Below are 14733 nucleotides of genomic sequence, written 5' to 3' on the forward strand. Positions count from 1 at the left end.
TTTTTGCCTTTGGGTGAACAGAGTGAGTTCAACAGGGCAAGTTTGCTGCAATAAGTGAGAAGCAGGGGAGTGGCTGACTTCATTTCAAATTAAGTCCTTAATATTTTCCATGGCATCAGAGACATCCATTAAAATCCTATCAGAGGCTGACTTGGAGTCAAGCTTTTACTGTGCGACTTTTTCCCAGCGCTAAGATACATCGGTGGGGGGGTGGGATCTTCCTCTGAGGCTAGATCCACACTTCTGTTTAAAAACACACCGAAGTATATGAGGCTAACTGAGACCATGTTTTAATCCATTTAAATAATCATTCCTGTTCTGCTTCCCATGAAGTCATGACAGACTTAACTTTACTGGATTCCTCAAAGCAGCCATTTCCCTGCATTTATCCCATAAATCATGTCATGAAAAATTACCAGACGCTGTAAAGATTTTCTGTAATCATGTTCTGGGCCTAATGCATTCCTCTTGTACTGTGGTCCACTATAACTTTGGCTCAATTTTGCAGCATACTGACATATCAAACTTTTCTAGGCAGGTACTTAAGTACAGATGCCCTCTTACCTTCACAGTAACGACCGCCCTCATTCACTTGAAAGCCGGCTTCACAGCTCCTGCAGGTGTACGATCCTTCAGTGTTCAGACACAGCTGACCCGGGCACAAGTTAGCCACTGAGCACTCATCCACATCTGGACACAGATACAAAGGCACATCATAGCACAGATTACCATCTCTGGCTTCAAATAAATAAAGCTTGCCAGTGGTAATCAGTTAGATGGGTAATCACTAGGGCTAGGAATCACAAATGTCGACACCTCTATCTTTTTAGCTGAGCTATCTGCAGGATATTTGCCTGACATCATCCTGTTCTATTTGAGGGCTGGTGTCTCATTGTGTTGAGCAAGGAGCAGATGATTGGTGCCAGAGCCAGAGGGGTCCAGGATCCAGCTATGATGTGATGTCTAGAAGTATTTTAGAGCTGTTGCCTCAGATGAGGAGACTTTGGGTTCATGCTACCACACCTCATGTTATTTACATACAACATAAAGCAGCTGAGAAACAAATCTGCAGAGCAAATGAGACTCTGTTAGGTGTAGAGGTGAAGTCTGGCATGTTTGGAAAGCCAGATCTACACACACCTGGGCTCAAGCATGCAAACATAAGCAAGGACATTCCACCACAAACTCTCACCATCGCACTGCTGTCCATCCTCAGAGAGTCTAAAACCGGGCTCACAGACGACACATGTGAACGAACCCTCTGTATTTGTACATGTTCCCTGGGGGCAGGCAGTGGGCAGTGCACACTCATCAATATCTGTTAGGAAACAATATGGGGACTTAGACATTCACTGGCAGATTGCAGTCTTTTCACAACAACAAACTCAAAAATAAGAAAAAGCTCCATTTAAGTGAGTATTTTTCAATAAGCCAACCTTCACAGAGCTCTCCATCAAAGGACACTCTGTACCCCGTGGGGCAGTTCTCACAGGTGTAAGAACCTTCTGAGTTTAGACAGATCCCGTTGACACAAGTAGACAGGGACTGGCACTCGTCAATATCTGGAAAAAACACACCGTGTATATCAGTGTAAAGATTCCGTACATACGGGAAATGCAGTTTCGAGGGAAAGTCAATTTTACAGGGAAACGACAAGCTGCTCAAACGTGTTGAGTAAGCCTTTAATAGTCATAACAATGCTAATGACTTTCAATGAATGACGAGAACAGCTGGAAACAGCTGGAGACTGTTTTTACCTTCACACCTCTGCTGGTCTTGAGACACTCTGTAACCAGCCTTACACCTGGTGCAAATGTAGGACCCCTCTGTGTTGGCGCACACCCCACCTAGACACAAGTCATCCTGGGAACACTCATCAACATCTGGAAAGCAAAAAAGGGGCGAATATCATCACAAGTGGGCAAAAATATCATCACTGCCTACCGCTGTTACCTTAAAACGGCACGTTAGTGTAAACCATTAGGCGGCCAGTTTCATACCTTCACATCTCAGTCTGTCAGCAGATGGTTCAAACCCAGGCCTGCAGTTCTGGCAAGTGTAGGAACCTGCAGAGTTGATGCAAATTCCCGCAGGGCAGGCATTACCAGTTGCGCACTCATTGACATCTAGCAGGGAAATAATTTGCAGACATTAAGTTGCTGTCGAGAGTGCGCCACGAGCAGAAAAGTATGTGGTGATGAGTTACACCCAACAGCTCTAGATAATCCTTTGCAGACCTTCACATGATTTGCTGTCTGAGGTGACTTGGTAGCCATGGTTACAGGTGCATCTGTAGGTTCCGTCCAGATTGACGCATCGGCCGTTGAGACAGACTCCCGGAAGCAGACACTCATCCACATCTGGAGAGAAATCATAGGGGGAAAAAGAAAATAAAGCCAACCTCTAAATCTTTGTAGATTTTTTTTTTTTTTTTAAATAAACCTTCAATGGTACTGCAAGGCTTCCACGACTGCCCTGTGGAGAACTACTCACAGAGATGTAACTTTGACATGGGGTGTGAATAATGTCTGACCGATCTTCTGACTGACATATACCTTGGCAAACATTGTCTGGTGAGAGTTTGTAGCCTTGGAAGCAGTTGCACCTATAGGAGCCCTCGGTGTTGACACACCGCCCACGGCCGCACACGCTTTGGTTCAAGCACTCGTTCATATCTGAAAACGTATACAGGAAGGTTTAAAGGGCAGCAGCATGGTGCAGCGTTTAGCTTTGACACCCCATACAAGGTTCTGGGTTCAAACCACCTCCTGGGTGACTGTGTAAAGCAGGGGTGTCAAACATAAGGCGCGGGGGCCCAGAAATGGCCTGGCAAAGACTCCAATCCACCCCGTTGTATTGCTTTGGCAAATGTTGGGATACATTTTGGATGTTTTACTGTATTTTCACAAGTTTTTAAGCTTTTCCAAATGATAAAGACCTCACACAAGACCACTCATACTAATAACTAATAGATTTAATGTAATTAAGAGATAGTTAAAAAATAAAATGACAGAAAAGTTCCTACTTTTTCACTCTCTGATAAAGCATTTTCTAATTTTCACAGTGATTTCAGAGTAAAAGGGGGGAAAAAAAGAAAGTTTTATAACAAAAACTTTGTTTTATAATTACAGGACAGTCTGGGCAATGACATGCCAGAACTTTTTCTGTAATTTTATGCATTTATTTCTTACAGTTTAAGCCCAAAAAACCATGCTAACAGATTTCTTTCCTGTACTACAGAAGCATTTCTTTAACATGCACAAAGAATGAGACATGCTGCTGAAATGTCACTTCTTTTTTCTTATTTTAAGATATTGCAGGGGTTAAATATGTAGTTAAACATCTTTACACTGACAGAAAGTGTTTCACTGGTGTGGCCCACTAAAAATCAAAGCAGGCTGTATCTGGCCTATGATTTAAAATGAGTTTGACATCCCTGGTGTAGAGTTTGCATGTTCCCCCTGTTCTTGCAAGATTTTCGTCGAGCACATGGCTTTCCGGTTGCTTGGTGATTTTAAACTGGCCACACGTGTGGATCTGTGGGCATGTTGCTGCCCTGTGATGGACCGGTCATCAGAGCAGGGATAAGCTTCAGCCCCGACTCTGACCATAAGTTAGAAAAGCGGTTAAGAAGACAGATGCATGGATGGATAAATGGATGGATGAACAGATTTTAGGTTTCACCCGGCCACAAACAAAAAACACACATTTTCACCACTTTTGCAGAATCTAACATTATAGATTTGTTTTTTATACTTTCAGAAATTGGCCTCTGCACAAAAAAATCTTTGGATATAAAATAAAAAAATGTCTCTGTTTGGCTTGATGACACTGGGAGTAAATGAAAAAATATACTTTTATGTAAATAAAGCCTTTGAAAAAAATACAAGTCTGACAAAATGAAAAAAGCACAATACAGCAAAAAATGCTCTAGATCTCCTTTGAAAATAAGGGCCGTGTCAGCATTGTTTAGCAGGAAAAGGGAAACAATTACAGCATAATTAGTGTGCGTAATGACTACAAACAGCAGTCATTAAATTACATCAGTGCGCAGACCATGCCTCATTCATGAAAGCCTTTTACTATTTGTGGAAGTAGCTGTCTTTTCCACCTCATGAGTCAGAGCTGTTGACCCAGGAATCATAATTGTGGAAAACCTCATGTAGAAACAGTGTTTTATAGCATTGTAGTGGAATTTATCAAGTGTTAACAGTGGGATATTTTTTTTTAGGTTAGATTAAATTGCGGGAAGAGAATGAGAGTGAAGTGTGATCGTGTGGGCGACTGAGAAGAAGACTATCAAAGAGGAAGGAGGCGGTCTGCGAAAGGAGGAAGGAAGAAGAGAAGATCGTATTGAGAGGTGATAAATGTTCGGAGACTGAGCACACATGCTGGAAACTGCACGAGAGTCACAGAGCGGGTTTTGTTTGCTCAACCACGGGCACTGCCAGATGTCTGTCAGTGTGGCCCAGTGTTTTGTTTCTGCTATCACCCGGCATCTCTTAGGCCTGCCTGCGATAAGCCCCGACAAGGGAGTGGAACCGTTTTCTCAATCACACCAACAATTAGGCTTATCCACGATTTGGTCAATTGGATTCAAACTACTGCACTGTGCTGTCGGCAATTGACTGAAGCAAACGCTGGAAACTTGCTGCTGATGCTGTATGTTTTATGTGACTCCCAAAGCGGCAGACCTATGCCGCAGGACTGTTAGCGCTACTTGTGCAAATGTCCAGAGCAAAAATATTTACCTCTGGCGTTATCCCTCATTTACGAAGTTCCTCTCAGTTACTATTTATACACCACGGGTTTACAGAGAATGTATAATAATAGCAGACTGGCAGAAACGTGAAAGCGGCTAAAGCAGTGTTTTCTTTGGTAGCACGAGAAATTGTGAGACTTTAAACCTGAGTGTCGCTCAACTGACTCACTGAGAAATCAATTTTTAAAGAACTCAGAAGTGTCACTGAAGTTCACTTCCATATTTTCCGTCGTGCTTTTTCGCCGTGCGAGCATTTATGCGTTACTCCGTTCCGGGAGCTTAAGTTTCCAAACAAATTAGAGGGGTGCAAGGTCATACGGAGGGGATGTGGTAACTAACAGCAGTTGGGTTGTTATGTAACAGGGCCACTTTTAGGTTGGTAGCCGCTGGCGTGTAATCTTAAACAAAACACATACCGAGTGTAATCTGTCAGCCATTTGTGTGGTCACGTCTAGTAATCTGCAGCGAGACCTTTACAGCGGGCCACAGACAACATCACGGGTGAGTGAGAAAATTTGTTTGCGTGCTGGGACCTTTTAGCGGCGGGGGAACAGAGCCTTCGACCTTCTCATACGTCTCCTGAAACTCACCTAGCCCAGCAGTGGTAATAAAGCCTCACTCGCCTCTGCCGGGCCCAACAGTACAGTGGCGAGAGCTCTCCAACAATAATACACTGTTTGTTCAAGGCTGTAGCCAAGAGAAAATATTTGGACTCTCCCAAATTGAAGTATTACAAACAATCTTTTTACAGGGCCAGTGATATCAAAAGATCAGCAATAACACGGTGGATGTGTTTAAACAATATTGGGGATATTCTGGGGCTGCTCGGGTGGAGGAGTCGATTTATTATACGTGGAAACACTGAATAGACAAAGGCGGTGTAGTCGTGCTCTCAGTCCATGCTATATAGCCATCATCGCTGTGGTTTTTGGGCTGTCGTTGGGGCCCAGAAGTGCTCCTTGCTTGACATAAAACATCCAATATAAAGTCGTTTGAAGCGAAAATACTATTTATTTTATCATTTTAATGCACATCAGCAGTCCCTTTGAGCAAAAAGCCACAATCCTGCAAATTTAGTTCTGCTTGTGATATTTGGGAAGCTGTACTGCATCATCGGCTGTCAACACGTCTTTAATGGCATGGCCTGTTGCCTTGTTTTTTTGTTAGGTTTTTTCGAGTGATGCCAACCAGGAACAGCAGCTTCAAGTAGGTAAAAGTTACCTAATACATAATAGGGAAGCCCTGTTTATTTCCATGCAGCGGTTGGAAACACCCTTAGGATCCTGGGTACTGGTGCCACTGCTATAATGGGGTGTGAGGTTGCCTTACCCACACATCTTTCACCGACAGGCCTGAACCCTGGTCCGCAAACCTGGCACCGGAAGGAGCCGAGAGTGTTGACGCAGACACCGTTGGGACAGGAGCTGGGATCTCTGCACTCATCTATATCTGCTCCGGGACAAAGTGGAAAATATGAAAAATAAAAATCTGAATTAGTTGTTGCTAAAACAATGTTACTAAGACAATATGTGCATGCATGGGAGAAAGAGAGGGTGTAAGGCCGCAAATGTACACATACACAGTCCGTCTGTCACGGAATGAGCAAAATTTTCTTCCTGGCTTTGACTAAAGGAAAATACAATATGTGTTTTGTTAGTGCCCAGCTCATTCAGCTAATTCATGGAAGCAAACAAATAGGCCTGGCCGGGACTGCCCTGTTATGTGAACTTGAGCCTGTGTGCGTAGCTGCTTGTGCACGCACGCAAGTTACCTTCGCACACGCCTCTCCGAGACTTGGCGTAGCCAGCGTTGCATTCACAGGTGTAAGATCCCTCTGTGTTGACGCATTTGCCATTCTGGCATTTGTTGGGCATGCTGCACTCATTAATGTCTGCCAGTTTGAATGAAAACCAAGGAGAAGGGAAAAAAGAAAGTTACTGTTGTGTTCCGCAGCATTAATTAGGGCAGAATGCTTTTAAAATGAACGGCGCTGACAGACGAGGACTTGCGGTGCTTAGTTTCCATTGGAAACTTTATATCTCCTACTGTTGATTGGGGCTGTGTCTCACCTTGACAGAACTTCCTGTTCTGAGTGATCACCTGGCTGTAGCCACTGTGGCAGTGGCAGGTGTAGGACCCATAGCTGTTTATACAACGTCCCTTCCCTTCACATGGATCCTCATCGCACTCATTCACATCTACAGAAAAAGAAAAGAAAGCACGCGGCTGTTGCACTTCACCAGCACAGTACACTTTTAAAGCACCGACTTTAGAGCTTCCTCTATGAAACAGAAACAACACAGGCCAAAACCCAGCTGTGTGGAGCAGAGGCTGTGTCCAAAAGCCTTTGCGAAAAAAAAAGGACCACAGCATCAGCTCTCTGGATGGGACGTGAGCTGTTGTCAAGCATCACAGGACAGGGTAGCATAAACAAACAGAGTCCTTTCATTTTGGCTCACTTAATTTCTCAAAGGTTTATAATCACTGGTGATGAAGACTGGCTTCTACTGTGATGATGACGGACAGAGCTGCCGTGGCATCTGGTGTCAGCATGTCTGTGTGTGTTTGTGTGCTCCTCTTTCTCTTTGAGTGTCCCACTGTTACCCCTGTTTTGCTTCATTTTTCGCTCTCGCTACATTTGTTAGTTACCAATGCAGTTGGTTTGCAGTGCACTGAGCTTGAATCCTGGCTCGCAGAGGCAAATGTAGCCGGTCTGCACAGAAACGCATCTCCCACGGCCACATATAGCGGGGGTCGTGGCACACTTGTCAATACCTATGGATAGGAACAAAGATGTGCAGAGTTGTCACTTGAGAAACAAACAAGATTATTTGTGACCTAAGGTTGCGCAACATTGGTCTAAAAAAAATAAATATAAATGTGCATTCCACGAACACATGTTGTTCTCCATGGGAACTCATCATGCTGTTTTATAGGTGGAGTCGTGGATGGGAGCGCTGGTTTTACAGCACTGTAGTGTTCTAACAGGTGGTATGGAGCGCGTACAAAGTGTTCGGCAAGAAACAGGTCATGCACAGTAGAGCCTGACATTAGTTTTGTACTTGTGTTTTTCTGTCCAAAAGAGCGATGTTAAACTGGGCCTCTGGGTCTGGCTGATGAAAAAAAACAAAACAAAAAAATCCCATTTCTCTATAAGATTACTATAAATTCTTCTCACTTCCTAAATCTCTCTGTCACTCTCTCGCTGAGTCTGTCACACAAACACGCTTTCACCATGTCCCGTGCTCTTCCTCAGTTTTTCATAAATCTGGCCTCTGTCCACTCAGAGTAGCTTCCTCTTCCAAAACGCACACTCTTTCTTGGTTTCTCGCCCTCTCACCCTCTGTGCAGAATAGCAGCTTCAAGCCAAATTGGCTCTGGGAAAAGGGGTCAAATTAAGCTCTCTCCAGCTTTACTTTGGGTAAGCCTACAAAAATGCCTTATGAGTCGTGCTGCTGTCTGCCAGAAGTTTACAGAGTGTATAAAAAATGAAGAGCTGAGCCTTGTGGTGCTCTTTCACATAGCAACTTCCTGTCCACCTGTTCATTGTCATGTTGTTTGTTTTGTTTTAGATGTATGAAGTGGGGCTGAATATATCTAATTTCCTATAATGTGACTTTTCAATCTATTGTTTACCTGTAGCTGAATCCGTATGGGATGGTTCCTTTGAATCTGGCCTCGGGTTGATGCTCGGGGAGTCCGGAAAAATATCTATTAAGACAATTAAGGTGAGTCATAGGGCACTAGATAAGCACAAATGACAAAGTCAACTAAATCTCTCTTAAACTTTGACAGGTTCTAGTCTCTACAACCAAAACAAGACGCCGCTTGATTTGCCAGCCACTCTAATGCCTTAGCTGCCTATTCAAGACTATAAAAGCGATCTACTCATTTTTCCGGGCTAAAACAAATTACAATGACCAAAATAAATCAGGTAGACTCATTGAACATAGCCTTCAGACTTGAATGTCAATGTTTTCACTGGCGTGAGGGCAAAGTAAAGACTGTGAATGCCACTACTGTGTGGGAGCAGTTTATAGAAATTACACAACATGTCTGTGCTTGACAGAAAGCTTAGAGATTGTAAATCAAACCCAAAGAGGCATTAAACAACAGCTGGAGGTACTTGTTCAACTACCAGTTTCGTATGATCTGTATGAATAAAGAAGGAAAAGAGAAAATACCTGGATACTGCGGCGGTAACTCTGTCACAACAGCTGGCTGGAAAACGAGCAAATATTACTCATCAAAAAACATTTGGGCTACATTTTTCACCACCATATTTATATTCACAGCATTCCGATATTTGTTGGTAAATTCTGTGCTAATTAGATGTGCGCATCTACCAAAATGTGGTCTGAAGAAGTTATATAATCATAACAAACCCTCCAGCTGAAATAGCTAGAACACATGCTGAGAAAAAGCATGCACCAAAGGGCTGACGAGGAGGGAGAACTTACCGGGCTCAGACTTTCCACATCTACCACAAAAAAAAGAGGAAAAGTTTATCAGTGGAGAACCCTGAAATTCTGTCTGCATTAACATGTGCCATCACAAAACACATTTTTGTTCAATTATGTACACACGCATGTTGCCTTTAGACACTCGTCTGCAGCTTTGGTGATCCTTTTTTTTCCCTAACAAAAATTGGCCAGATTTTTTTTTTCAAATATTTGTGAGAGATAGTGTACACTGTTGGCCAAGAAAAAAAAACGATGAAAGAAAAACATGGAATTAGATATCTCCGATAATGAAGACAAAAATCCCAAAATATTTAAAGAACTGTCTCCACATACAAATCAAAATGTTGCAGCACTGCCAATACAGTATCTCACAAACCTTAAATCAGGAAGATGCATTTGCTTAAAATCCTGAGGATTAAGATTCATGATCCGTGTGGATTACTTGTGTGCATTTTTTTGATGCTCGCTGGGGTTTCACTTAGACGGCTGTGAATATGTTCCATCTATCAAGCTTTTATTCACGGAGATCAAAGCAGCTTGTTGATGTTTACATTTTCACAATAATGTTAATGCACTGCATCCTGTATATAAAAAAATGCCATTGTGCAATCACTGCAGCTGCTCTGAACTGTTTATGTCACGGGCTGTGGCAAAAATCAAGCTCGTTGCACTTCTGACAGACTAAACTCATCAGCTGATCTACGTGCCAGCCCATATCAGTTGATGGGTCAGCTCATCCCCTTTGATGCATCCAGTTGGTATGTGTTGTTTAAGCACTACTTAAGCTCCTCTAGCCAAATTATAGTTGCTTTGCATCTTCGAGACACTTTGCAGAACAGCTCCACCCCAGCTTCCCCTTTTTCTTCTGAGTCTGACTTAATGAATGTCATCTGCTCTCAGTGATGCCTGCTCTGATCTGAATGGCCCTGCTGCTGCTTTGCCTGGCATGAAAGGCTGACTTGTGCTTTCCAGGTCCCAGATCGGAGCCATACGGTCAAATGTAAATCATTGCCAGAGAATTAACAATCTTCTTTTGACCACTGTATGGTGGTCCTGACTGAAACATCCTCGGGTTTAAATGAATACCATGTTTAGGTAACATCCAAGGCCTACGCATTCGCCAAGAACACTGTTTCAACTCTTTGTCATACAGTGCAAATATTTACCAACATAAAACTTATTCTTACCATCTGTGTGTGGCGGTCTAGGTGTTTCTCTGGCTGGATGTGAGGGATGCTGTGGAGTCAAAGGGTACTGGGGTGCTTGTGGGGTCTCAGAGTATTCGGGGTATTGGGGTAGCTGCGGTGTTTCGGGGTAGCTGGGGTACTGGGGCCCACTGGGAAAGGAAGGCTGAGAAAATGGAAACTGCGGATAAGTAGGGCTCTCATCCTCGAGTGACACTCCCATGCTCTGCAGCTCGACATCATCCAGCTGTCGAAGAGAAATCTGGACGTCAGATCGCGAGTAAGTGTATCCGTGGCCAGCGGGGCAGATCTCCTTGAAGTGGTCTGCAGCACAGGAGACACAGGAGCGACCAGTAAGTGATCGAAAACATCACCTCTGCATTCTGAGCTTGAGCTCGAAAAACTGACATTTAACTTTTGACAGCATAATCGTGGCTTTTATTTCTATCTGATATTCAAAGTAACACCATAAGCCATCCATGTAATACAGTTACGACAGGCACGCTGTACTTTATGCTCTGCTGTGAACAGGGAGATTGGGTTTCGGTGACTGCCGCAGAACTTAGCAAGCTGCCAGGCCAGTGACAGCTGTCAGAGGAGGCTAACAGCGATGGGATTTGAAAACATGTGGGCATATCGGCACTCTCAAACAAACAGACACAACTGTACCACTGCGGGAAGTAGAGGATCATGTAATGCTGAATGACCTTTGAACTCTTTGGTGTAAAGGCATGTGAGTGAGAGGCTAATGGAGGATTGGCTGGCTAGATAAAAGGCGGGAGACTGCACCTCTTTGTATCTGAGTCCAAAAAGCCTCAGCAATGGTGAATCCATTACAAGTGAGAGGCTCTTTGTCCCCTACCTGACCTGAAACCCGGCTACTCTATGCCAAAAGAGTCTGGAATAGAGATATGAGTAATGACAGATATGCGGTCACTGTAAACGCTTGTGTAAATACAGGAAACGTGGATATGATAGGCTACTGAATGATGAATTTAAAGTGGAGGGAAATGGGGCTATATATGATCAGAAGCCACATCTGAGGAATCGGCGTAAATATGGAATTAAACTCATTGGGCTCCTGTTACCGAGTCACAAGTAATGGCTCTGGCTGCTCTGTTCAGGGGTCTAACAGCTTTTCAGGCCATCCAAAAAGCTAACGTCCGAAATAATCAAAGGCTGTGCGCCCATGCACTGCGTCGGTCCTAACTGAGCAACACCGTGGAGGTCTGTGTCTATGATATCTGATCTATGACAATCCCCATGAATCACTGGCCAGTACAGACACTCAATAAAACCAGCTTGTTTCTCTCAGAGACTTTGAAGATTAAATCAGTATGAAAAAACGACAACTACTTCCCATGTTTCACTTGGCGAGGTCACGCATTTCTGCTGTGAAGCTTTGCCGGTTTATTAGTGGGGTTTCTCTCTGAGGGTTGGAGCGATAACACAAGACTGACTCCCACTCTTATGTAGCCTCCAAAATATGAAAACTGTTATGTTTTTGGTCCTTTTCCACTCCAAACACAGTTAGCTATTTTGAACTGCATTACACGCCTGGCAAAGAACAGAATGGTGACTGAGCGGTAAATATTTTTTTCCCCCTATTCTTTCATTACCATTGCTACCCCTTGCATAAGATTGCATGCAACACTTTATTTCTGCAAAAGCGTTTAACTCAAGAAGGGGAGTACAGTAAATGCAGAAACAGAAAACAAGATCATTCTTTGGGACAGCAGAAGAGGAGCACAGGGTAGCTTTTGGGGCTGTACCTGATCCTGGTAAAGGACAACGATCACACCCAGCTCCCCAGGCCTTGCCCACTCTGCTGCAGCAGCAGATCTGCTTGGTGAGGTGATTAGTGAGTGGCAGAGAGCATGTCCCCGCTGAAACAGACCGGTAGCACGACGCCCTCTGGTCAGACACTGCTTTGTCCGCTGGTAGAGAAGAGAAATTGGAACACAAGAAAGACATAAGAAAGCCTAGTCTTAAAGTGTGTGTTACGAATCCAAAAAACCAAGCAATACTTACAGACACAGTGGCTCCTGGCAGGATCTAACATATAGCCTGGTTTACATGTGCACCTGTAGCTTCCTTTGGTGTTGAGACATTCAGCGTTTTTACATATTCCAGGCAACAGGCACTCGTTGATGTCTGTGAAATAGGCAGAGTACATCAGTCATTTCGAATATATCCTGGCTTATGGAAATTTCATGAAGTCATGTTTATTCCCAGGAAAAAAAAATTGATTTTCAGTCTCACCCCCCACCAAAACTGCACATATCAATATCAACTTTGGTGCATTTTCTTTCCAATACACTGGGCAGCAATGATTCACACATTGAAAGGTGTCAGAAAATTGCAACAGATCATGTAAGCAAAGCCGCTCGCTGTGGGGAGGCGACGAAATATGGAAACATTAAGGTTACACAACTGCATGAAATCGTGATGACAGGAGGGAGACGTACACATTTGACGGGTGTAAAACAATACACGCTCAAAATCCTGTCTTGCTTGGAAAATAAAATATTGCAGCTGTGGGAACACATGCAGTCATGTAGACATAGAGGATATCACTGAGAGTTTCAGATTGTCATCATCCTCAGCATCTTTCCTTCACAGCGTCCAATACGGTTACGGGATCCTCAGCTTACGTCAATAAGTGAAAGTCATTAAAGAGATTTTTTTTAATTTATTTATTTTTTCCTCTGTCTGGCTTAAACCACATGCAGAAATGGTAGAGTGGCCAGAGGAGTTTGCCTCTCGCTCCAAGAGCTCCTGAGTCCCTAAGGTAAACGGAGACAAGCTAACAAGTTACTGTGCCAGCCAGAAGCATAGGGGGACATGCTTAAGGCGCTTAGTCATGTGATCACACTGGGACCAGGCAAGGATTGTTGTTCTACCGTGTTAAACAAAGAGTACATCATTAGGTCTTTTCCCATTGCATTGACGACTAGAACCCGACAACCTGCCACCACAGATTTTCCCCCAATTTTAATGAATCTGCTCTTGTTTTGTTGTTTTCCTTCCTGCTGGAAAAAGTGAGCTTACAAAAGGTCGAGGCTGATAAAATCAATGGGCTGAAGGAAATCCAGGGAAAGCCTTAATGTTTTTCTTGTTGTTTGTTGCCCCTTTTTCGTTTCCATTTTGGGTTTTCGTTGCGCTTTTCCACCTTACAGTGACGTACTGTGAAGAAACTACTGATGTCATGCCGGTTTCCCCTACACTTTTTGCAGTGACTTAACTTTATTTCAGGTAGCGTCTGGACACCTGAAATCAGGTCACCATTTATCACATGGTCTTTAATCCATGATTCAGTCGAGTCCCAGATTAGTGGTATTGTTACAGTCTGCTGGTGGGTTGATTTAAATTGAAACCGGCTTCCGTGACAACCTGCCATGACCAGCGCTAATCTCAACATCTATTCTGAATTTATGCTTGGTTGCTCTTCTTGACAAACATCACTTGTGGTAAGAGCTCACGGCTTTTAGCGTGACTGTTTTTATAGTCTACCAGCACATGACAAAGTTCCCTTCAAACAGTCTGCTGCTTACTTGACCTTTCCCCTCTTTGTTCAAAACTCATGTGAACACCTACAGAATTATCTACAGAAACTATGTAAAGCAAACTGGCAACATTGCTCCCTATATTGTGTATTTTGCACCTTTGGACCACTTTGGAAGTCTGTGAAGTGAATACACATGGTCAGAATTTAGCCAAAGCGCCATTACTGGGAAAACCAGGCTTTTTCAACATATTTCTCTATCAGGATTTCAGCTTGAATACCAGGCTAGTAAGTCGACAAGATGAGTGTCAAATGTCAGTGTTGTGAAATCATAAGCAGCTTTTATTAACTTGATCAAAAATGTCCAAAGAGTTGCATAAGACTTCATTAATCTCCTCTTTGAAGTGGTGTATGAGTAATGTGACCTGCTCCCAGCACTAGTTTACCACCCACAACAGGGCCTGCACATGCATCTCTGCGGGCTTTTTCATCTAACAACCACAGCTACAAATGGCCAATTCAGTAACCTAAATTTTTGAGAAGGAAGCCTCTGAAGATAAGGAATCATCTCTGAAGTCTGAGACCTGAGAGCATGACGCTGATAGGAAATCTTATCGTGCTGTGGCGACGATGTCACTGACCGCAAAGGTCAGCGGATGTAGGCAGACTGGCAGTAAATCAGGACTATTACCAAATACGAGACAAGCCCTGTTCTGTTCCAATAAAACACATTACAAGCAGCTCAAGACTGGAGCCACAGGAAGGAGGGCTTGACCCCATCCTAATAATAATGACAAAATCTCAGAAAAAGCTGATTTT

At 43.5% G+C, this 14733-nt stretch overlaps 1 protein-coding gene across 3 annotated transcripts in view; it reads right to left on the bottom strand.

The window, feature by feature from the left end:
- The window catches only part of LOC134644159 (latent-transforming growth factor beta-binding protein 2-like), an 87976-nt gene that overhangs the window by 20966 nt on the left and 52277 nt on the right, over positions 1-14733 (bottom strand). For 2 of the 3 annotated variants that reach the window (XM_063496908.1, XM_063496907.1), the window contains exons 10-26: positions 12441-12563; positions 12182-12346; positions 10413-10733; positions 9223-9242; positions 8947-8983; positions 8399-8473; positions 7412-7537; positions 6832-6960; positions 6534-6653; positions 6092-6211; positions 2556-2675; positions 2238-2360; positions 2001-2126; positions 1758-1883; positions 1437-1562; positions 1193-1318; positions 565-690 (exon numbers count right to left, since the gene is read on the bottom strand). In XM_063496908.1, coding sequence (XP_063352978.1) covers positions 565-690; positions 1193-1318; positions 1437-1562; positions 1758-1883; positions 2001-2126; positions 2238-2360; positions 2556-2675; positions 6092-6211; positions 6534-6653; positions 6832-6960; positions 7412-7537; positions 8399-8473; positions 8947-8983; positions 9223-9242; positions 10413-10733; positions 12182-12346; positions 12441-12563 — 2109 coding nt within the window. The remainder of the gene's footprint in view (positions 1-564; positions 691-1192; positions 1319-1436; positions 1563-1757; positions 1884-2000; positions 2127-2237; positions 2361-2555; positions 2676-6091; positions 6212-6533; positions 6654-6831; positions 6961-7411; positions 7538-8398; positions 8474-8946; positions 8984-9222; positions 9243-10412; positions 10734-12181; positions 12347-12440; positions 12564-14733) is intronic. The other variant, XM_063496910.1, reaches the window with a different exon arrangement.

Source organism: Pelmatolapia mariae, linkage group LG16_19 (assembly GCF_036321145.2).
Source record: "Pelmatolapia mariae isolate MD_Pm_ZW linkage group LG16_19, Pm_UMD_F_2, whole genome shotgun sequence".
Taxonomy (NCBI): domain Eukaryota; kingdom Metazoa; phylum Chordata; class Actinopteri; order Cichliformes; family Cichlidae; genus Pelmatolapia; species Pelmatolapia mariae.